This window comes from Sinocyclocheilus rhinocerous, unplaced genomic scaffold (genome assembly GCF_001515625.1).
Source record: "Sinocyclocheilus rhinocerous isolate Xijiao unplaced genomic scaffold, SAMN03320098_v1.1 scaffold1129, whole genome shotgun sequence".
NCBI classification, from domain to species: domain Eukaryota; kingdom Metazoa; phylum Chordata; class Actinopteri; order Cypriniformes; family Cyprinidae; genus Sinocyclocheilus; species Sinocyclocheilus rhinocerous.
Window position 1 is genome coordinate 1,223,401 of NW_015634513.1, and position 25,656 is coordinate 1,249,056.

The 25,656-nt window shown below is 38.2% G+C and overlaps 1 protein-coding gene across 1 annotated transcript in view; it reads right to left on the reverse strand.

The window, feature by feature from the left end:
- The window catches only part of LOC107745867 (secreted frizzled-related protein 2-like), a 4,145-nt gene extending 2,805 nt beyond the window's left edge, over nucleotides 1–1,340 (reverse strand). The window contains exons 1-2 of the mRNA XM_016559892.1: nucleotides 774–1,340; nucleotides 593–673 (exon numbers count right to left, since the gene is read on the reverse strand). Coding sequence (XP_016415378.1) covers nucleotides 593–673; nucleotides 774–1,272 — 580 coding nt within the window. The 5' untranslated portion in view covers nucleotides 1,273–1,340. The remainder of the gene's footprint in view (nucleotides 1–592; nucleotides 674–773) is intronic.
- Between the last annotated feature and the right edge of the window lie 24,316 nt (nucleotides 1,341–25,656).

A 25,656-nucleotide genomic window follows, 5' to 3' on the forward strand; every position in this document is an offset into this window, starting at 1 on the left:
TTATGATTCTTTGAAGATTAAAACATTTCTTGATGTTACATTATAACTTCTTCAGATCAGGGTTCTTTAAAGCACCAAACTGTTTATTTTTTTTAAAAGAAGAAGAAAATAAAGTCTTTTGTGGAATTTAAAGTGATAGTTCCCCCCAAAATAACATTTCTGTCATCATTTACTTATGCTCATGTTGTTCTAAACCGGTATGCATTTATTAAATGCATATTCATATTCATATATGATATTCTTCTTCTTTTTTTCTTTTTTTTTTTTCTTTTTTGCCTACACAAAGAAAGTCGATGGGTTCCAGTGCTGTTCTGGACCCCACTGACTTTCACTGCATGGACAAAAACAGTTGAGAACATTCATTAAAAAAATCTTAATTTGTGTTCTGCAAAAGAACTTCATACAGAACAATATGACGGTGAGTAAATGATCTTCATTTTTTTGGGCGACCCCTTTAAAGGTTATTTTATATGACATTAGGTTGCATAGCCCTTTTTGGTTAGCCTATAATTGATCTTTATTTTTAAGACGGTAAAGCAGAGATGCCACTACATTAACTCAGATGTTTAAAGCAAACACAATATAGCCTTACCAAAGTCATTTTTGCACAGGCTGTCCACAATTTCATTGTCATTCTCAGGCTTTTCTTTGCAGGCATCACACACTCTTGGAACTGGGCAAAAAGATCAACATAGCAGTAAAGGTAAAAGGGTGTGCATGCACTTAAAAAAAGTAAAAAAAAATTATAAATTAATAATAATAATAAATTCTACCTTCCTTGGTGACTGGCACTAAAGCATCTGCGCCAGCAGGTGGTATGCACAGGTCATTATCCAGAGGGAAGCGATTGCAGTCCAGCATGTCCGGCCAAGGAAACCCAAACGCGGCCATCACTGGAGCGCAGCCGCTCTTCACGCTCTCACACAGCGACCTGCACGGCTGAATCGGCTCGTCCAGATCATCCAGACACACCGGTGCGAAAAGAGAGCAGAGAAACTTCTTGGTGTCCGGATGACACTGTTTCTGCACCAGAGGGGTCCAGGAGGAAGCCTGTTGCAGAACCTCATTCATGGTTTCGTGTCCGAGGAGGTTAGGCAGACGCATGTTCGTGTACTCGATGTCATGGCACAGGAGCAGGTTTGCAGGTATGGGTTTGCAGTTGCTCTTTTTCTGAAAGAGCTCGGGCTGGTCGAAGGCGTATAATCCATGAAGCGCATCCAGATATCTAGGTAAGGAAAGCGCAACCAGCAGCGCCAGATACGCGAGCATCATTACTTCAGTTGAGAGGAGACAGAACACACGTCTGACGCGGAGTTATGGATAACTGAATTCTCTTCTGTACCAACCTGTTCTCATAGTAAAGTATGGGCGGAGCGAGAGAAGGCGCTCAGATATCCACTGCTGAAGTTTCTGCTGTTTTTTGCATATATATCAGCCCTGGTTCTTGACAGCTATAGAAGGGTGGGCTGGCAGATATCCTGGGTGGGCATGTTTTCGGCGTGGGCGTCTAGATATACTGTAGATATTGCTATATTAACTAAATTATATGTACACGGAAAAAAAGCTTTCATGGGCAGCCTAGAATATCATGAATTTTCACAACAAAATAAAATATTTTTTCTTTATTAAATTGTAAAAAAACAAACAAAAAAACCTCTTTGTTCTCTTTCTCTGGATCATTGTTTCTACACTGGTGATTCTTTTGAACTAACTTTTTTATTTATACCGATATTTTATATATACGATTAAAAAAAATCGAATAGTTTGCCTCACAGAATAGCCGACTGTTGCTATAGTAACGAACGCAACTTTCATCGCACAGCTCTTATTTCAGTGTTGTTTGCTATCAGTTTGTATTCTAACATTCAGCATTAACAGCAAGTCAAAAGGGGTAAGCTTTCAACTGAACTGTGTAGCCTACGTGCATTTTAAATGCTTATCTTGCCCCGTTCATGCAGTGAATGCACGTTATTGAATGAGTGGGTTTTTTAGAACATTAATTCAACTGCTCAGGTAATTTCAGTGGTAGGCTATGATACATACTCATGTATTAAACTCCCCGTAACTCACAAACTCCCCGTGATAAATAAATATTTCTGCCCCTTTTCGCTCGTTGTCAGCCTAGAGCTGCTTTTCTGCAACAGACTGAAGCTCCGCATGAATTCAGCGCGCCTTGCTTTCAGCTAATAAAAGAAAAATGCTGCAATTTTATGGTGTTATTTTATAATTGTTGGGGCAGGCTCCAGCTATATCTTAAACTTTTCAATACAGCCCACTTCAGATTGGTTTTAATCACCGCACAAAATAAATAAATAAATAAATAACCCAATCTTTATCTAATTCTGATTGGGTTGGCAAGACAACCATTTGGGTGGGCTCAGCCCACCCCTGCCCATGCCTGGAGCCAGGTGTCGTGCCGAATTCTGCACCCTGCCAGATTATGCATCCCCTCCCAGGAAGCCAAACTGGTTTGGCCCGATAATGGCCTAGATCCGGCAGGCCGGATGAAATAACTTGGCCCGGCTGCAGTTGCCAGAGTCAGCATGGACATGGGATGAATGACGCCTCAGAATTGGCCCAAATACACTGGTCTGAGTCCGGCTGCAAAAACTGCCGGCATTGGGCCACAATCACGCCGACAAGAATTGAAACACTTAGCCGGTACTGGCCCGAATCTGGGTACTAAAACTGAGTCAACACCACCGGCATTGGGCCACAATCACACCTACGAGAAATAAAACACTTAGCCAGTACTGGCCCGAGTCTGGGTACTAAACCTGAGTCAACACCACCGGCATTGGGCCACAATCACACCTACGAGAAATAAAACACTTAGCCAGTACTGGCTAAGAGTACCATTTTGGTTGGTGTGATATATATATATAAACTGGGCCAACACCACCAGCATTGGGCCACAATCACACATACTCAGTTTCAGTACCCAGACTCGGGCCAGTACTGGCTAAGAGTACCATTTTGGTTGGTGTGATATATATATATATATATATATACTTACACTTACTCATACAGAATTACAACTTCTAAAATATGTGTATTAAAGACTCCTTCCAGTTTTGATATAAGACCAGAGCTTTGAATAATTTGTTTTTCCAGAAAATGACATTGTTACCTTAAAATCCTAAAGATGGCATCTACTTCCAACTAAAATAAAATACATATTTTACAGTGTCTTTGTTAAGTCTACATGTACTTATGCATGTCAACTAAATATGTCACCTTTACAACGATTAAGGGTTTGGCCCTTACACCATTTCTTTTCATGGCATCCCCACCGACCCCATGAATTACCCCATAACATCCATATGTGTTCCTTTCCCAGCTCTGCACAGTTTAGCTCCAACCAGCTCCAACTCACACCTGCTTGGAAGTTTCTAGTAATCCTGAAGACCTTGATTAGCTGGATCAGGTGTGCTTGATTATGATTGGAGCTAAACTCTAGCACTATTGCTGCGTTCCAGGCAGGTTTTTGAGCCCGTAAGTCACGACTTCAAACCACGACTCACGACTTTGTAGCGTTCCAGGCAAGTCACACCAAACTGCCTGAGCGCAAGGAATTGTGGTAGCTAGATGTAAACAAACTTCTAGAATAAACAGATTATTTTGTTATACAAGTATGTCATTTGCACTACCCCCTGTATAGGCTCTGTGCACAGCTGCAGTCTTGACAGAAACGGGCTGCCATTGTTGTTTCGCGGGCTATGTGACGTTAGAGTGCGGAACTGGGAGTACATTGATCTAGTACGAGTTCACGGGTGGGAAGTCACGGGTTTGACTGCACTTTCACGGGTAGAAGGTTGGAAAAACACGGGTTACGGGTTGCCTGGAACGCGGCATATGTCAGCGAACTCACACTTATAGCTTCATTATAAATAAACATTATTTTGATATTATATGTGTAGTATTAAATGTGTAGAACGGTTTATTAAAATGATATTATATGTTAGATTATCAAATGTTTACTCACCAGGGTAGCAAGTTTTTCTGGTCTTCTGGCATTTAGCAGCATGAAAAGCCTATCAGGTTTTGTCATTAGATGTCAAAGCTGCATGTCTTGAAACTCATATAGCAAATTTTTTTTTAAAGTTCCCTTAACCACTTTAAGCTTGTTTCATTATATGAATTAAATAATTAATTTCCAAATGTAGTTAAAGAAAAAAGAGAATGTTGGATAAAAGGAAAAAAAATAAAAATAAAAAATACATTAAGAAATAACATGGGCAGGTAAAAGATATTATGTTTAAGTTTAAGTGTCACTGCTACATACTATTTACCACATTGTAAACGGAGACCTACCCCCAGCACTCAACCTAAACTGGTCCGGGTCTGCATGCCCATATCTCAGCCAATATCAGACCAGCCCTTATGGTCCGTAATCGGGCCGAATGTGGCTAAATGTGCCGTGTCTCAGTGCAAATCGGGCCAGACCTGCACATCCAAAGCCTAGCCAAATCTGGCAACCCATTACTGGGCCAGAGCTTGCTGCCAGAACACAGCCGAGTGAGCCGAGACTCAGCCGCAATTGACCCAATTGCGCTGGCTACCTGGGCTAGTATTGCTAGGTTTAGGAGTAGGTGTGGGGTTGGGATTAGGCAATCAGGTAGCGATTTCAACGAGGGCATGCATAATCTGGCAGGGGTGCAAAATTAGGCACAACACCGACCCTGATATAGGTTGTGTGTCTTAAAACATAGTTGCAGCTCTTTTGGTCATAGAACGTTCGAACGGCGAAATAAATTGTTTATTGACCCACACTTACTGTTTATATTATATCAAGAAACATTTTGTACTGTCGAGGTCGAGGCCTATATAAAAACAGGTCAAACAAATACCAAATTTTTTTTGTTTGCTTCCCCCTTAAACTACAGGCTTTTATTTCAGCCTTTGCATTCTATTGGTTGACTGCTGGGTCAGTTGACAATTTGTCTGGTTTTACCCATGGACTACATTATTTAATGCTTGTTCCAAAAGAGAAACAGTAAAATGAAGAGTGTAAGAGTATATGCTTTAAAGTTCATAATATAGTTTTAAATTGCAATACAAAAGAAAAAATGAAGTTAACCAGTTGTGTACTCAAGGATTACTACTATTAAACTGAAGGTACACTTAAGAGTATACTTCTATGAATTAAGTGCCAATTTAGTCCCAAGAAGTATTGAAATGCTTAAATTTATACATTGTTCATAGCATTGATTTTAGTATACTTATATAAATTGTACTTGGAAAATATACTTGAACTTTACTCAAGTTTACTTAATAAAATTAACTTTAAATATACTTTTGTAAGGGTACTTCTAGTTCATAAGAAATAACTCAAAGGTCTCAAAAAGGGGGGTTTGCAGTGATGCCATAGAAGAACCATTTGGGGATTTCCCAAATAATGTTTCAGTGAACATTTCTTAAAAGAACCATTTAGTTTTTTCTTGGAGTGAGGAACATTTTAATAATCTAATAAACTTTTTTCACAATAAAGAATCTTTTGTGCAATGGAAAGATTCCATGGCTGTTAAAGGTTCTTCATGGAACCATAAATAACAATAAAAAATTATTTTTGTTTTTTTAAAGATTACTCTTAAGTGCAATGAATGTAGTTTGTAAAGATTTAGATAGACATATTTAAATTCCTTACATGTTGACGATAATAAGTCTATTACATACTCAACTTACTATAAGAATTTTTATAGGAATATATGTAAGATATTCATTCTATATTTTCCAAGAGATTAATTGATTTATGAAGTGTAGTAAGGCTTTCATTTGGCAGCTGCATAATTCATTCTTTGGTGAGTGATGATGGGGTATTTACCCTTTTCACACTCACGGTCATCTATCATCATTAAGGCAGAATATGTGAAGTAGTTCATGAGTTTATACAATATGCCTAACATTTTTCATGTATATCTGTGTGTGTGTGCATGTGTGTAAAGTGAGAGTGAGAAAAATTTTGAATGATGGAGAAAATGAGAGGCAGAATGATTGAGAGAGAGCTGTTGAGTGAAACTGAACTCCTTAGTGGGTCTGGTTCCTGCATCATTCATCACTCTGTAGGGTCCAGTTTTAAGCCACTGAATGGGACACACAAACAAACCCTTTCTCATCACAAGACCGACCCCTCATCCTCCTAGAGAAGCTTACCGTGGGACATTGACAGTTTTGAACCTGAATTCATAAGTGTTCAAGCAACACATGATATATAAATGGAGTGTTTATGTAGCAATGTTAAGGCACATATAGTGAATTCTTTGGATCTTTCTTGTCACCAGGTTTACTGGGTAACAGCTTCTCCTCAAGTCCTAATGGAGAAATCCCCCTAAGGCTTCTAAAGGTCAGATGTTCAGAGGCCCCCATTAAATACAGGTTAGCTGCTGGGGTTTCCCCATCTTTGGGATCCTGCTGGGAAGAAGTAATCATTTAAAGTCTTGTTTCTAGCTGTAAATTGATAACCCTTGGTCTCTATGACGATAAGACAAGTTCTGCTCTCTAGGAGATCTGTATTCTCCATTTACCCCTTTCTTGTGTTTATGTTGTGTGTATGTGTCAATATATATTCTGTCTAGCCAGCATGGAGGTCTTCTAAAGTTTGCATCAATAATAGTCTCATTTTATGGGAATGATAGACAATTGTGATTTGTTTCTTTACTTTTGCTTAGTTACATAGAAATATCTTAGGAAAAAAACAATTCTAAATAAATCAGATTAACTATATAAATATGAAACAATCAAATTTGCTCATATTTATTTTAGCCCCAAAAATATTCTTCTGACCAAAGTTGTTATTGGCAAGTAAGAAAAATGAGCAGTTATTTTAAAAATTATAAATAAAACAGTTCATCAACTGATTTAACATCAACTGTTCGACTGTTAAACAATCTAACATCAACTTAAACTTGTGCCAAACAGCTCTTAACCTCAGCATTGCTGGTTTTCTTAAATCAACAATCACCAAAATTACATCATGCTTACAAAAATCATGGTGAAATGTCATGAATGCAGTTTTTAAAAAATTTAATAATGGTTTATTATCAGATTTGCTTAGAACTTTTGAGCCATTCAGAACAGAATTGATAATGTCAGAATTAAATTGAGGTAGCAAACAGGATGCAGACTTGACGCTTCGCAAAGACTCTTCTCATACCCCTTCGTTACAGTTGCTATGTCCGACAAGCCATGCTGCTCTTACGCCACACATCATGTTCTCATGCAGTGAAAAATACATCACGGAGCAAAGAGGAAGCTGAAAACGTACCGACAGACAAGACAGAGCAGGTTACTTTAGGTATGGAACAAAGTCTCAGCTTTCAAATTTAGTCATTTTTTAAGAAATTCAAAGAGTAAATACCGTTTTGTGGCTATTTAATGTTGTGAGTGACAGATCGCTGTAGAACCTCAGTTCAAGCGGCACTCTACCACTTTACCTGTTTTAACATGAAATAAACATGAATAAACATTAGAAGGTATTTTGTTTTAACTGCGAAAAGATTTTTCAAGTTTAAATCCACCGACGTTAATCTACTTGTCGGACAAAAAGGGCATATTCTGCATTATAATTGGTCAGATCGTCTGCCAATCAAACTCCCTGCGAAGGGTCAATTGCAAATGGAATTGGAATGTAAGTAGAAATAAAATTAATTAAAATAAATAATATTAACTTTTCATTATAAACTGTAAGTAGAAAAACAGAGTTTGTCAAGACAAATTTGAATGTTGGCTTGACAGAATCATTTATTTGATTAAAAATCTGTTTGGTTATCAGCTATCTTTGCAGGTAAACAAAAGGTTTAGACTTTACAGTCAGAGAGAATGATGGATAAGTTTGAAATGTAAGCTGTAGAAATTTGGGTAACACTTTAGGTTATGGACCATTTCTCACTATTAACTAGTTGCTTATTATAGCATGCATATTACTAGCATTTTGGCTGTGTATTAGCACTCATAAAGCACATATTAATGCCTTATTCTGCATTACCATATTTTAGATCCCTTAATCCTACCCAATACCTAAACTTAATAACTACCTTACTAACTGTTAATAAGCAGCAAATAAATTTTTTGCAACTGTGAAATTTTGCCTGTGATGTAAAGTGATGTAGTTGTTACATGTAGCACACACGTGGAACAAACCAAAAAGATTGAGAAAGATTAAGTATGTTTTGATAAACAATGTATGACAATGTATGACTAAAAGCTACTTAAAGGAATCGTTCACCCAAAAATTTTAAATAGCTGAAAATGTACTTCCCTCAGGCCAAATAATATATAGATGAGTTTGTTTCTTGATAGGAACAGATTTGGAGAAACTCAGCATTATATCAGTCGCTTGCTATATTAGATCCTCTGCAGTGAATGGGTGCCGTAAGAATGAAAGACTAAGCAGCGTTCATCACAATGAACCACAAGTAATCCACGCAACTTCATCAGTTAATGTCTTGTGAAGTGAAAAGCTGCGTTGTTTGTAAGAAACAAATCCATCATTAAGGTTTTTTTTTTTATTTAGACCATTGCAACCACTTGACATGATATTTTCAAATAAATCCAGTTCCTCATCAGGGAACTCAAGCTGCGTCGAAATGCTATGGGAACACCTTTGCATGACCACATTGTGAGGCACGTGTGTAATAAGTCATTTTGCCTCTGTTAGTAAGTTATCAAAATGTCAAAGTGTAAACAAAAATCGGTGAGCAAGCGGGGCTTCAGGCTGTGTGCTCTTCCATGCCCAAGCTGTATCACAAATGGGGACACACATGATCTGTGCATCGCTTGTTTGGTAGCAGAGCACGCACGGCTAGATCTTGAGGGAGGTAGCTGTGCCCAGTGTGAGCAGCTCCCACTGCGTGTGCTCCACTCCCACCTGACCCTATTCGATGAAAGTGTGGTGGATTTAGCAGAGGGATCTGAGACGAGTTCATCCTTACCTCGGTCCTCTCCCACTAGATCCACAGCTCCCTTTCAGGGGTCGGAAGCATGCTCTGCAGTTTCTTCCCCCTGGGGAGAGTCAGGCGCTTCGTCTGTCTTCCTCCAAGGAAGTTGACGTGATGAGCGTCAATACTGAGGAGACTGTGGACTCGCCGCCACAGTCCCTCGTTTATGAAGAGCTGGTGGAGGTTGTCACTTGTGCTGTAGCCAAGCTAAAGATCGACTGACTGGCCAAGAAGCAGGACATTCATCCAAAAAGTTAATTGGATGAATGCTTCCTACATGTAAGATTGCAACCTCCACGCTGGGGCCTATGGAACAAGTCATATTCGTCCCGGCTCTTCAGCCCTACTATCTCTACCTCCTCAAACATTTTAGGGCTGAGTGAGCAGGGATATGGGGCGGTGCCACGGTTCAAACAGACGCTTGCCAGCTATCTGTCCCCTGACTTGGCATCATACCTGAAATCCCAGAGACTTCCCACTAAGCCACTTAAAGCTACATCAGCGCTAGTGGGTGGAGCTTATGTGGCAGCAGGTCAGGGTTAGGGTTAGGGTTAGGGTTAGGCAGGCATACCAGGCTGACCTGCTTAAGGACCTGGATGAGGGCCAGGAGGTGGATCTCTCTCTCCTTGCTACCAAAGAGACGGCCAGAGCCCCAGAAACAGCCATCATCCAGCTCCTCGTACTACCAAGCTCAGAAGCAGTGCGTTGCTACTCGTGCTCCCTCACAGAAAGATCGGAAGTCGAGACAGCGTTCTCAGCCAGTGGATTCAAGAGAGAAGAAGGATCTACGGACTGTCAATCTCTCAAAGAAGTACTCGGCTAAGAAAGCCTGACGCCGCGAGTGCCAGGCCTTTGAGGACAGACCCCTCTGGGGAGGTACACACCTCCTCTTCAGTGTCCTCAGGGGGCTGCTCTGTTAACCCTGCCACCTCCGGTGATTTAAGGCACAGCGGTCTCCAATAAGCATGGTTCTTAGATGCTGCCCAGCAATGGTACTGCACGAGAAAGCTCATCACCTCCAGTGGGGGCACTAGAGTTGTCAGCCTGGTCGCTCTCTGCCGGTCATGTGCTTCAGGGCACTGGATTGACTACTCTAGCTGCCCCAGAGGCCAGCCTCGAGAGGCTGGTTCCCTTAGCAGACTATTTTGCAGTGTGGAAACTTCTGCCAAATGTCTCATAATGGTTCCTGCAGACTGTAGAAAGAGGCTAGAGAATCCAGTTTGGTTCTCGCCTGCCCCGTTTCAACGGGGTTGTCCTCAAACCAGTGGGCTCCAAGCAGGCTCCAGTAATGGAACAAGAAGTAGACACTCTTTCGAGAAAGGAGGCCATAAAACGTGTTCCTCCTCCTCTCTCAAGAGATTCTGGGTTCTACTTCTTCATTTGGAAAAAGTATGGGGGGTTGTGTCCGATCATAGATCTGTGTCTGATGAACTGCGCTGTCAAACTCTTTCAAGGACTGGTTTGCCATGATAGATCTCAAGGACGCATACTTCCACGTATCCATCCTGCCTCAACACAGGCAGTTCCTAAGGTTTGCTTTCGGGGGCAAAGCATACCAATATCAGGTATCTATATCTGGCTCTGCTGCGACTCCAGGGCATCTGCATACTGAATTACAACGACGATACCATCCTCGCCCATATGAAAGAGCTGGGGTTGAGGCTGAATGCCAAGAAGAGTGTGCTTTCTCCAGCTCAGAGAACCACATATCTTGGCGTAGTGTGGGATTCAACAATGATGCAGGCATGTCTGTCTCTTGCTCGTATCGAATTGATTCTTATAGCCATAAAAAGAGTGAGAGAAAGCCAGTCAGTCACTGTCAAACAGTTTCAGAGACTGTTATGTCTGATGGCAGCTGCATCTAATGTGATACCTTTTGGCCTGCTGTACATGAGACCTTTTCAGTGGTGGATCAGGACCAAGGGGTTTGCCCTCTGAGAGGGCACAGCTCATAGCTTCTGGTCTCTCCACTGAGGTTGTTGAGACCATACCCCAGTCCAGAGCTCCCTCAGTGATGAAACAGTAGGCTTTGAAGTGGAATTTTTTCACTTCTTGGTGTGGACAGCGACTGCAGGACCCAGTCAACTGCCTGGTCAGTACAGGTCTGGAGTATCCGAAGAAGTGTTTCTCCACAGGGTTATCTCTCTCCACTCTGAAAGTGTACGTGGCAGCCATAGCTGCTTACCACGCCTCTCTGGGTAGTCAGTCATTGGAAAGAGACCCACTCATTACTCATTTCCTCTGTGGCACTCTGAGGCTGAGGTCTGCACAGCATTATAAAATACCAACCTGGGACTTGGACAGCAGTTCTATAGGGCCTGTGCAGTGCCCCCTTTGAACCTTTTGAGGAAATGCCAGATAAGTTCCTGACATTAAAAACAGTTTTTTCACCTTGCTTTTTCCTACCTTTAGAGTATAGGGCACCTTTAGGCACTCTCAGTCTTACCTTCATGCCTGGAATTTGCCCATGGCATGGTCAGAGTCTTCCTCCACCAAAGACATTGGTATGTCCCTAAAGTGCCCACCAACATGCGAAAGCCCATATTGCTGCAGGCCTTCTCTCCTCATCTCTTTTGGGATCCCGACCAGGAGAGGCTGAACTTACTGTGCCCAGTAAGAGCACTAGATGCTTACCTCCACAGAGCTGCCCTGTGCCCTAGGTCGGATCAGCTGTTTGTCTGTTGTGGTGCACCCAATAAAGGTTCCCTGGGCACCAAGCAGAAGCTGAGCAAGTGGGTGATCGAGACCATCACACTTGCCTATGAGGCCTCCTACTGCCTGTTACCTCTGGAGGTCAGGGCACACTCAACGCAAGGTATGGCAGCCTCCAAGGCCTTACTCTGGGTACTTCCCTGACAGACATCTGTGATGCGGCAGGCAGGTCCTTTCCGCACACATTTGCCCACTTCTACAGTTTAGACCAGGCTTCCTCCCCAAGTTCTCAAGTTCTCATATCCTAAGTTGTGTTCGCCTGACACACACTGGACAGGGACTTTGTCATTCTGGTGCAGTGGGCATTCTTGTTCCCATAGCGCTTCGACGCAGCTTGATTTCCCTGATGGCAAATGTCTCGGGTTGCGCATGTAACCATGGTTCCCTAAGGGCAACGAGATCCTGTGTCTCTCTGCCATACTTTCTGCTTCCCTGTCAGCGCTACTTCAGCCTATCAGACGCTTACATGTGCTGCTCTAGATGCACTCTTATGCTTCCTTGTCACTTATGCCACCCCACACTTGAAGTCTCACTCCTACATTGGTCTGATTACACACGTGCTTCAGAACATGGTCATGCAGAGGCGTTTCCATAGTGTTTTGACCCAGCGTCTTGTTCCCCTTAGGGAACCATAGTTAAAAGGTGTCATATAATGTTGCTAAAAAGAACATTATTTTGTGTATTTGGTGTAATGAAATGTGTTTATGCGGTTTAAGGTTAAAAAAACACATTATTTTCCACATACTGTACATTATTGTTTCTCTTCTATGCCCCGCCTTTCTGAAACGTGCCGATTTTTACAAAGCTCATAATTCTGAAAAGCGAGGTGTGCTCTAATTGGCCAGCTATCCAGTGCATTGTGATTGGCCGAATACCTCAAGCGTGTGACGGAAATGTTACACCCATTACCATATTGTGATGCCGTGTCCCGGAGCGTCAAGACAAAACCAATAAAACCCATTATAAACGAGGCATTTGTTGCATCCAGTGGGGACAGCGTAACCTGAGACATTTTGTTTTGTAGTGTGAATTGTATGTATTTTCTAGGCCCTGGTAAGTTGTGTTTTTCATAAGAGTCAGTGCAGGGTTAAAACCTGTCATCAGACCAGTTTTGAGATATAACCTTCACCTTCAGCTTTCATAGCTGACAGCAGGTTCTCATTAATGTGCCCATGAGAAAATGAGAGCCAGCTTGCAGGAGTTCAGCATCTTACATCTGTACCTCTCTAACCCATCTCTCTTTCTCTTTCTTCAACCCCCTCTCCCTTACTCCTCACTATTTCCGTAATACATTTTTTTTTAATCAAGATTCACAGGTCAGGCCACTGCCATAAATAATTAGAGGACGTACAGTTTGTTTTCGCTGGCAGGAACCAAGGGGCCTTTGATAGTTAAACCTCTTCTAGCGTAAGTTCAGTTCTTCAGCACATTTATTTCTTTAAAATAAAGTACTTTTCTCTTTTCAAATAGGAAAGTCAAATAACAGGAAAGTATGTTGACTCACACGAGCAGTAAATGCAGACAGCAGTTGTTATTATAGGGTGAATATTTTGTTTCCCAAAGGACACACAGCAATCATACTTTCATGAATGCACATTTTCTCATAACTATTTCTTTGAAAGGAATTATTTTTTTTTTTTTTTTGGTCTTTGTGGTAAAACAAATTCAATTTCTGATAATACAATTCTGTAGACTAGACAGCACAAGAATCATCAAATGAATTTTACTTTGTGACACTAAAAATAGATTCACAGTAAGTCGATATCTTTCAATGTCATTTTTCAAGGACCAGAAGACGATATATGGGTCATTGACATGATGCTCCTTTTGTTGTTGTTTTTGTTATCTATTAATTTATTCAAAAATGCACTGAAAAAAAATTTGGGGTGGAAACAATTTTTACTCAATTAAAGAATCAGCAAGAAACACACTGAATTAAAGGTAGGGTTGTGCATATTTTAGCAAAATATCTTCACTGTTTAATATTAAAAATATATACTTTTGTCTACCAAATCATAGTCATGTAGTGTGACTACAATGCAGGAACATAAAAAGAAGACATTACACAGAAAATGATATCACAAAGAGGATCCCTATAGACCCTCATGACTGTCTGTAAAAGGTCAACAGGCCTGTTAAAATATCAGATCATTTGACCAGATCATTTTATTACTGGTGTAATAAAAATATGTTTTTAATGGTATAAAAGTTTTTCAAAACCATAAAACCAACATAAATGCAAATATTGCTTTTCTAACAATGTGGAACATGTTTTAAACTAGAATGTTTTCTTTTTAAAATCCATTTCCTTCCACACTTTTATTTGTCATTGACCCACATTCAGGGAATGTGGGGAATTAACTGGGGATGAAGTCTAAAGATTCAGCAAGAGGGCATGAATGCTCATGTGGACTGTGTCTCCCCTGCTGGGAAGGAAAAGGGCAGTTTAGAGCGAGAAATAAGCTGCAGCCCTAACAAGCTTGTTAGTGTCAGTCCCAGCTCTGCACAGCTTGAGGTGAAGAATTCAATCACACAGCACATGTATTAATGTAACTGAAGTTCAATGTAGTCATACAGATTGTGCTTACATGCTGTAATTCAAAAATACCCCTTACCAACACATACAGAGAACTGGGAGGTAATTGAGTCAGCGTGTAACAAATGGCAGTATAGACTGAATGACTAATGTGGGAAGACTTTGTCTACATGTGTGAGTGAAAGTGTCTGTTTTTTTAATTCAAAAGCAGGCCTATATGAGCATAATTCAGTGCATCAGGTTCTAGTGATTTATTCTGTAAATTAAGTCAAAGTCTGGCCCATACTGAAAAAAAGTGTGTATGCGCTGTTGTTCACTGGTTAGTGAAATATGAAATTACGTAAACATTAAATGAAACAGGGACTTATAGACATGTTTTCACAGTCCAGAAGTACCAGGCCTAACTATTTGTTCTTGGCCCACAGATACATACTCATACTTTTAGCTTCCCTTCAAAGTTATTCTGAGAGTTTAGTATGCAAGTGTAAATACCATACAGTAATATCAATAACAAATTGTTACAGCATTTATTAATCTAGTTTAATATTCATCTGTAAATATACCATTGTTCATTGTTAATTCATATTTTATAGAAATAATTATATTTGTTCTTATAATTGTCACCATTAATGTAGAAGGGTGTTTTGTGTTACATTTTCTATTATTTAGATCATTTTTATTGCATTATTTTATTCATGTTTGTTACCCTGATGATGTTTTGGCCATGTTTTATGGATAAAAAGCATATGTAGGTAGTTAGCATGGTAAATTAACATTATATAACTTATATACGGTGGTAATTTGTAAAATATACAGGCACTATGCCATCCAGCAATGCCTGAAACATTGTCACAGTTTTTTTTTTTTTACTGTGAATTTCTGGTAACCAGTGCTGCGTTTTTTAACCATAAATTTAACATGATGATTTATACACATTAAATAATGTTAAATATGTTATACAACTTGTTTAAAATGTATTAGTATATGAGAAAATGAACAATAACCTAGAATAACAAATGCTATAAAACTGATTAATATAGGGTGAATATTTTGTTTCCCAAAGGACACACAGCAATCATACTTTGGAACTAATGGAAATGTATAGAACCCTATAGTACCAAGCACTACTAACAATTAATTTTTATAAATATGGTCTTTGTCAAAATATATCACAGTGAAATATTCTGAAAGTGGTGTTAGACATGCTGATACACAAATGTCTGTGACCTCTCGCCTGTGTGTTTTCATTGTGATGAACCCAAGCCTACGGGTGAAGAGATGTCAGAGATGTTTGTGAATGACTGTGCTCTTTAAAGGGTTAGTTCACCCAAAAATGAAAATTAGCCAATGTTTTACTCACCCTCAAGGCATCCTAGGTGTATATGACTTTCTTCTTTCAGATGAATCCAATCGGAGTTATATTAAAAATTATCCTTGCTCTTCCAAGCTTCAGAATGGGAGTAGTTTTTTTTTTCCAACAGTCCAAAAGACGTCAAATAAAGCGCATCCATCCATATTAAAACGTGCCTCACATGGCTCTGGGGGGGTGAATAAAGGCCTCCTGTAGCGAATTGATGCGTTTTTGTAAGAAAAATATCCATATTTAAAACGTTATAAACACTTTTCAGTCACTTCCACTGACTGTCATACTGCACGTATGTTCCAGGTGGACGACGTAGGAAATATGTGTCGGTGAGATATGCTAGTCTCATGAGTTTGTTTACAGGAGCAAAGGAAGCAAAGTTTTTTTACTTTATCAAAGAAAAATCAGTCTCCTCTTGGCTTATATCGAAATCCTCAATAAAAAATGTTCTTTACAAATCCTCGTTTTGTGCTTCTAATTCGTGACCGGCGTCTTGTTTTGCTGTCTCTCCTCCGCGCTTCAGCGTTCGTTACTAATAACCTGCGTGTGCGCTGTGCTTACGTCCTACGTCATCCGCTCGAAATGGCTTCCGCATACGACAGTCAGCAGAAGTGAGAAAAAGTATTTATAACATTTTAAATATGGATATTTTTCTAACAAAAGTGCATTGATTCGCTACAGGAGGCCTTTATTCACCCCCGGAGCTGTGTGAGGCACATTTTATTATGGAGGGGCGTACCTTATTTGACTACTTTTGGACTGTTGAACAAAAACACCCGCCTACTCCGATTCTAAAGCTTGGATGAGCAAGGATAATTTTCAGTATATCTCCGATTGGATTTGTCTGAAAGAAGAAAGTCATATACGCCTAGGATGCTTTGAGGGTGAGTAAAACATGGGCTTATTTTCATTTTTGGGTGAACTAACCCTTTAAAGAGCACAGTCATTCACAAACATGAACTAACCCTTTAACATATATTTTACTTGAGATTAGCTCAAAACAGGTAAGTCAGAAATGTAACTAAAAAAACAAATACATTTTAACTTCTCAGACCAATGTAAGAGAAATTGAAGAGTTCTCAATTAAAATTGAGGATTCATAGCAGTTTCTCCCTTTTCTATATCTGTTTCCTGAGGTGATGTGCTTACAAGACAGTTCTTCATAGAATAGTCTGGAATAGTGAATGTCAAAGTTCAACAAAATCATCCACTGCATATAGAGTGTTACAGGGGCTGCCATGTGACCCAAGGTGACCCGGGGCATTCCAGAGAATGTCTTTGTGGGTAAATAAAGCCTGGCATCCATAGGAGTCTGCCTGGTGGCAAAAAGGGTTTACAGGCATCAGCCAAACGACCTGGTGATACATGAGGCAAAGCAGACACTCTGTAACCCCCACCTACTGTCTCACACATGTGCGTACATTTATTCCTACTGCATTTTTTTTCAATGACTGTAATGCATTTAAACAAAAGCTACATTATGCTATGACAGTAGCATAGTTAATATGAACTAACAGTGAAAAACATGCATTTATTCATCTTCGTTAATGTTAATTTCAACATTTACCAGTACATTTTAGGCTGTATCTGTTAATATTATTTAACAGACCTGAGCTAACATGAACTAACAATGAAGAGTTTTAATTTTATTATCAAACTTAAATAAAGATAAATAAATATGATAACAAATGTAATGCTCATTGTTAGTTAATGTTAAATAAAGCATTAACCAGTGTTATTAATGGAACCTTATTGTAAAATATTACCAATGTATTGTATTTTGATTTTAGATTTTGTTGTTTTTGTTCTCTAGACGGGGCTTCTGGGGTTTGTAGGACTACATTATTCAGACTGATATAATAGCAAAGCTTTTAATCTATTATGCTCCAGATAATGTTGTTTTAACAGGTGAAAGTACGAACAATGTACAGAGAAAAATATGTTTAACTAACAGAAGTGGAGGCAAAGACTCTCAAGATAGAAATCTATGTGGAACCAGCTGTATCAAGTAAATAGGAATGTCGCACACTCTCTGGAACATGAAATAACAGGCAAGATTGTAATCAAAGAAATTTAGAAAATAAGCGATTCTCTACAAATGAAAGACAGGAAGATACAAGAAAAATCTTGTAATGTTTGAAAAGGGGATAGTTTTACATCTTGGAAAGCAAAAAAGAGGCTTTTCATTTTTTAATGCAAGACATGCAAAAACTTAAGAATGGACTCCACTTTAAACAAACAGAAAAATACAGCCTACGTTGCTATACCATCCACACTGTCATGAATTTAGTTGTAATGGATGACAAGATGTGTTAAAGACGTCGAGGTTCATTGCAGTTTTAGAACTTGTGAGCCAGACTGAACTCGTAAAAATACTTTTGGTCAGGGGACATTTCCCTCTAATCTTTGGTCCAGTGTTTTGTAATCAATGTTCATGTTAAGTGCTATCACAAGGTCACCCTTTTCCTCTTCTGTATCATTGCAAGTCAAATGTTGCACATAATGAAACTTGCTTTCATCCAGCTGCTGCTGCGTGTTGAAGTGTTTGAGCTAAAGTGGCTCTCTGATTATTTTGACAAGTCATGATGAATGATTTTGCAGTGGATTGAAGTCCCACAGCATGAAGGCTTATGGGAGTCTGGATAATTTCTTTTTTGTTTTTCTTTAGCCAGAAGGCTGCATTTTTAACTAAACTTGGTACATATGGGCAGTATGACAAAAATTAAATGTTTTTGTCTTGATATTTTTTTACATTGATAAAGGGTTCATGCATGAAATATTAAATAACTCTCGTCATTTAATCATTTTAAATTCAACATTCAACATACTTCAACACTATTTACTACTTACTGTCCGATCCAAAATGATAAAACACAGCAGTAAAAATGTCTAGTTTAGTGACCTTACAAGGATGACCACATTATGACTCCTGCTTTTTTATATATCAATTACATATATTCAGTATTAAGCAGCTTGGATTGACAGCTAATATTATTCCTACTTAACCTAAAGAAGAACATGCTACTATTACAACTGGCATATATCCAACAAAAAAGTTTAAACCCACTAAACTTTGTGCTTTTTTGAACGTGTTGCACCTGCAGCTTGTGTGACCTATCTATGATCTTAATAATAAAAATTATATAAAAATTCTGTTAACATTTACTCATGTGATTCCATATCTGGTTTTCTAAATGACAAAAGATACTTTGAAGTATGTTTAGCTGCTCGTTTTATACAACAAAAGCGACCAGCAGTTACTAGAAGTAAGTCCATATTACTCAAATTTTAAGTTGCTATTCTGTGTACTAAGTTATTGATAAACCATGGCAGTGGAAATCTCATTTGTGATTGTGAGATTAATTTCAGTTTTGCTTTGAATCTGATCTGAATTACCCTCAATTGTGAGCAACAGAAGATATTTCTTGACATCAAACCTGTTCATTTAAATACAACATTACTTTGAAAGCTGCAGTGAAGGGGAAGATTTTCAGTCAATATGGACTTAAATATTGTCACGCCCCTGGACTCTATCTGTGTGTTTTTCCCTCTCCATGTGCCTGCCCTGACCTAGTTTTCCCATGTTAATTGTTTCATTAGTTCCAGGTGTGTCTCGTCATCCCCTCGTCTAGTCATGTGTATTTATAGTGAGTCCTGTTCCTTAGTTTCCAGGTCTGGTATTGAATGTTCGTCTTTCCCCGCTACGTGTGTGCTCCTTGTTCCTTGGATATTAATTAAAGTCTGTTAGTTTGAAGTTTACTCCTTGTCTCCTCGTTCCCCGCTCCGTGCTCCTCACAGTAGCTGCTCGTGACAAATATATGCACAACATTTATTTTTCTTAACAATAATTAAAAGAAAGCTTTGCGCACAGAAATTAATAGCACTTTTGAGAATGAGATGATGAATATAGTCATATCAGTAAATTAATAAAAGCAGTTTTATTTTACATGAAGCATGTCACATATGGGGAGGAAAATTTATCTCAGTACCAAAAGTAGGGTCAGAGAAATGTTGGTGCAAGAAAGCACTATTAACAATCTTAGTAGACCTTAGAGAAGAAACGTACAAAATAAAAAGTTTATTACACTGAACAAAATTATAAACGCAACACTTTTGTTTTTGCCCCCATTTTTTTTGGCCTTTTATTGTGGCCAGCCTAAGGCACACCTGTGCAATAATCATGCTGTCTAATCAGCATCTTGATATGCCACACCTGAGAGGTGGATGGATTATCTCGGCAAAGGAGAAGTGCTCGCTAACACAGATTTAGACAGATTTGTGAACAATATTTGAGAGAAATAGGCCTTTTGTGTACATAGAAAAAGTCTTAGATCTTTGAGTTCAGCTCATGAAAAATGGGGGCAAAAGAAAAAGTGTTGCGTTTATAATTTTGTTCAGCGTATATCACTTTATTAAACATATCTGGAACTGTAACCTTCTATAATAGTTTGCTGTACTTAACAGTCTGCATGCTATTAGAGCAGTGCCAGTTTTTGTACACTTAAAAAAATACTAATTTAACTACACTGAAAACTACACTGTTAACTACACTGTTGTATTTAAATAAATATTACTTAGCAGCATAACTCTTTTCAGTGTAGTTTACATTGTAACAAACTCACAAAAGATAAACCTAAAGACAAAAATAGCTACACATTATTGAATATTTAGTTAAAATATAAATACTATATTTGCAAGTGTTAGAATGCCGTTTACATTCTCAGAGGTAATCGTGACCAGGAGCCTGTGTGTGTGTCTGTACGTGTGTGTGTGTGTGTGTGTGTGTGTGATCTGTATTTGGTTAATGATGTCACTGTCTGATTGAAAGTTGGCTTGTCTCACTGCAGTTCCCGGCCAGCCAGATGAGTTTTATGCTTTATAGTTGTTAAAGAAAGCACAATAAACTCTTATTAAACTCTAAAACTGTTATGACTACATTATATTGAAATGAAGATATAACCTGAAATGTATTTATTGCATACCTACCAACTACAGATCATTTATACTTTTACTTACAGTTTTAACAGTATATGACACCCCACTGGTTAGAAACCATGCAAATATCAGACATTTTTATTATGAGACTCTTCCTCCAAGTTAACTTTTCCATTTCATTCAATTCAGGCTAGATAAATAAATAAATAAATGAATCCATCGCTAATGGCCGAGAAACAGTCATGAATGAGTTATAAAAAGTGATCTGGACTGAAATGCCTCTTTCTGTCTGTCATGGACACGTTCTAATGTGACCTGTGAAAATGAATTATGGGTTGAACATGCTGGACTGAGTTGATATAGAAAAAATATGTGCTGATCTGTGTAAGATGACATGACAAATATGTTATCTGACCCATGTCTACAACAATATACTGTATGTCGTATGTAAGGCATAGTAAAGACTGAAGAAAAACAATACAAATATCTTGTGGTTTTGCTCGAACTGTGATTTGGAGAGGATTTTTAGGTCTGAATCACAAAGTAAATTTAAATAAATTATATATGATTCTTTTCAGCTTATCAAACCATTGGAAACAAATGTTACAAGGCAGTATTTGCACTATTAAGTTGCGGTTTTGCTCAATACCTGTGATTTTCTATAATTTTGGCAGAAAAAGAGTATGTTCACCAAAAGCATTTTAATGCAGGCTGGAACAAAACAGATTAAACCATCTGTACGCTGCTGGAAAAGGCAGCAATTCAAACGAGAAAGAATTGGGGAATGGATTTTTAGCAATAACTTATAAACCGTTAATTGCAGACCTGCTGTGAGCTATGAGATTGTTAATTTATGGTGTATATGTTTTGTTGAAGTCATCAGCCCACATTATTTCAACTTATTTTTTTAAATAATTGTGTTTAACTGTGGAATTCCGTGGAAAAAAACGGCATGATCCTGCAAAAAATTTCCACCATTCATAGAATTGAAACAAGAAACAGAGTGCAAAAGTTGGGTTGTGGTCTGATATTGCTAATTGATGGTTTATGCTTTGATGAAGCCATCTGTTTGTATTATTTCAACTTATTTTTTAAAATAATCATGTTTAACAACATAATTTGTGGTAATAAACTACATTACCTGTCATGCTGTACAGAAAATCCCATCAATCAGAGAGTAAATCATGCCAAAAGAGCTTGCAGAGAATGCCCACTCCCATGAACGAGTAACCGTGTGATGTTGCTTTAAATCAGCATGACTCCGAAAACGTTGAAGCAAATTTTCAAATAAGCACTCTCTTAATAAACAAACTGCATATTTGGAGTTTAAACAACTACATTCTTGCCTAAAAACTCTTAAAACTACATTCCGTGACACAACAAGATTAGTATTTCGAAAATTATAGTGAGTTTGATCATCCGCCATGACACTCGCTGTGAGAAACGCTGTAAGCGGATGGATAAAAATGGTGAAATGGTTCCTGTGGCAATATTGGGGAATATCTTATGGTTGGAAAGACCTCTGACTTTCCACCTTCATACACTTGAAACATATTGTTTCTATAAAATTTAATTAAATACTTTTATATTTTACTATTAGTTTTTATTTAATTTTGTCATTCGCAGTGCTTCATGGGATTGTAGTTCTTTCCTTCACTAAATAAATAAATAACCATTGTGAACACAAAGCAAATCTCAAGGGGAAAATAAATGGCTGTGACTGAAGCATGTGAGCCAGCAGCACACAAAATCACCTTATAAATTAAATGAATACTTTTATTCAGCATAGATGCAGTAAATTGATCAAAAGTGACAGTAAAGATTTTCTTTTTTTTTTTTTTACAAAGAAATATCTATTTCAAATAAATGCTGTTCTTTTCAACTTTTATTAATCAAAGGATCCTGAAAGAATGTACAATTGAAAATATATTATATTAAAATAGAAAACAGCTTTTTAAAATTGCAGTAATGTTTTAGAATCATACTATTTTAACTGGATTTTTTGATCAAATAAATGCAGCCTGGTGACAAAAGAGTCTTTAGTTACTTTAGTTTAGTTACAGAGTTAGTTTATACTTTAGTTTAGTTACAGAGAAACTCTGCTTAAATAAAAACTCAGTGTGAAGTGGATCCACTGAGGACTTGTTTGCACCAAGGTATCGCATCATAAAAACTGTACAGTGTAACTGAGGTGTTTGAAACGTGATCCCATAGCAGCACAAGGTTCACTGCCCACCGATAACGTGTGCCAAAGCTGACTACATGTTCCAAGGCTCTGTTTAGTCCTGAACAGAATGTTTTGTGTAGCTTTATTGATTCCAGGCATAACTAAATTTGAGCTGTTCATTTGTGCAGAAATGAAGAGTAGTGCAGTGAACATGCGCTGAACTTCATGGCATCTCTGCATTAAATGGGTCCTATTATGCTCTTTTACAAAGTCTTGATTTTGTTTTGGGGGTGTACTAGAACATGCTCTCATGCTTGGTGGTTCGAAAAACGCATTATTTTTCACATAATCTAACTGTTTCGTGTTGATAAATATTCTGAGTTCACGTTCAGTATGAAAATGATTTTCCATTGCTTAATGGAAAATTAATTTACAGCAGGAATCCTGGTTTATGAACCAAATCAAATTCATATTATGATCAAAGTCATTCGCTGTCACAAGATTTATTGGTTGGACAGTGGTTTCTGTATAGCTAAATTGACTTATTCAGTCAAGAAATATATGAAGTTTGTTGCTGAAGAACAAAGAAAGATCTGGGTTCCTGTGTGGGGTGGCTAAGCCATGCTTATGTAACACAGTGCATGTGTAACCAATCAAAAAATGAACTTCCTTTCCATATAGTTGGGCTCTGGAGCATGTGTTAAATTAAGCCCTTGTTTCACCCTCTTTTTTTTTTGTTTAAGTCAGAAGCTATTAATGATCAAGTACACCATGAATTGCTTACGATAACTGTGGCTTTGCTTTCAAATGCAGCTTTTTGCTTGAAATTGCACATGGTACTTCAAACAAAACTCCTATGATGCATTTGCATAAGTGATTAATCCCGGCCCAGCTGCGGTCTGATGCCTCCACATGCTTTGGAAGATGAAACTTGTTCCTCATTCTGCACCAGGTCCCAATTGGGATCTGGCAAATGATTCCTGAAGTCACCATGGGAGAACTGGAACAACTTGACCTATACTGTATGGAGTCTGTGACCCTCCGTAGAACATATGGATTGTTTCCTGCCTAATTTAGGCATTGTGGGCCGGTGCAGTCATTACCCTTGTCAGTCACACTCCAGCATACTGCTCAGCCCAGCAGGTCTTTTGAACCGTAGACTGCTGGGGATGTAAATCAAAAGCTTGCTGGCCTTGACCTGCTAACTCCCTGGTTGAAATGCATTCTGACTGCTAAAAGCTGGAGTACATGGGTCAGTCTAGGAATTCCATTGTGCACAGAATGACTGTGATAAACGTTTGTGGGCCTCCTCAAAGCCAAATACCCCACCTTCCCAAACTTACCTCCCCACTGGTTGCCTGACCCCAAAAAGTTGCTCTTCAGCAGAGGTCAGTTTGACATATGTGTCTCATTTTTAGTATTGGTTAATCTATTAGATATCAGATGGGGAAAAGTGACACTGGGCCAGTACCATTTCAAAGGGTGTATGTATGCTTGAATTATTAATATTACTAATGTGCACTTTTATGTTCTAATATGTACCTATAAGAAACTATTATATACCATTTAGGGGTACAAAGATATACTTTTTTATTTTTTGTACCTTTTTTTTTGAGAGAGAGTAGTTGTAAGTGTACTACTGAATATACTGACATTTATGATAAAATATACTTCAATGTATTTAAGCTTGTATGTCATGTATTTAATATATTTTTAAATAATCCATTTGTAATTATGAAGTTGCAATTTAGTACATGAACATATAACTATAACAAAATTAAGTATATTAACTTAAATATAATGAATGACAGGCTATATTTAATAATTATAATTACAATTATAATTAAGTGCATTACATGTGCTTAAGTATAGTCAACATGTCGAAATGAGTGTACTTCATTAAAGCATGACAAAAGATTATTAAAACATAATGATTTAAAATATAATTTAAAGCTAATTTGACATTATTACAAAGTGCACTTTTAAAAAGTGTACTCAAGTGTGTTAAGAAATATAGACATGAAAGTGGACTCTTTATAAATACGCTAAGGTGGCCTTTTATTTAATTTATATTATACTAGCTGCAAGTACAGTTTTTCAAAAATATACTCTTACGATTTGAAGTGCACCACAAGTGCACATTTGGTTTAAGTCCTTATTTCCCCATATGCAACAGTAAAAAGTTACTATACTAATATATTTATATAATACAAAGGATTCATAAGATTTTAACATTACTAAAGCTGTACACGCATAAATATATGCTGTCGCATATCCAAATGAACACATTTCAGCACATATCCAAATGTGGATACCCACATTTATAATTTTGGGAGCTCTGCAGCCAACCTGTATCAAAATCTCCTTTGAAAACAGAAAAATTTAGTTTTTTGGCACTAGGCAGAGAAACACGCTAAACCTCTCCTTTACTACAATAAACAGTCATATTGCTCTATTTATTGCAAAGCTGTCAAGACATTCTGACCACAATATAATTCATTTCATTCCAACATGCAGTCAGAAGTTAAAATCTGTCAAACTAGCTGTTGCCAAAGTGAAGATTGGTTTAATAAAATCATAAATCAAGGTTCCTGTGAAGACCCTAGTTTTCAAAAAAGCCTATTGCAGAGAATAGGGATAAAACCTCTACAGGGGAGACAAGTATGAACCGGATAAGTAAATCAGAGCTGCCAACCAGGACTAGTCTGAGACAGCTGAAAATGTTGAATCTTCCTCTATCACTGAACCTGTTGTCACCTCATCCATAACTGTGATGAGCCAGACTTCAGTGTGTTATCTGATCAGCAGGATGATTCATTGGCTGTGGTCTATCAAGATCATCAGTGACTAACTACAACCCTCACTCTGATCTTTTAGATCTCAACCGTAAAGAAACATTTCTGAGTCATTAAAACAACCATGCCAGACCAAGTTTCTTGCAACTGGGAAGTGTCTGTCATCAACAACCTCCATATTTTAATGCATCAATGTACTGAACAGACCACAT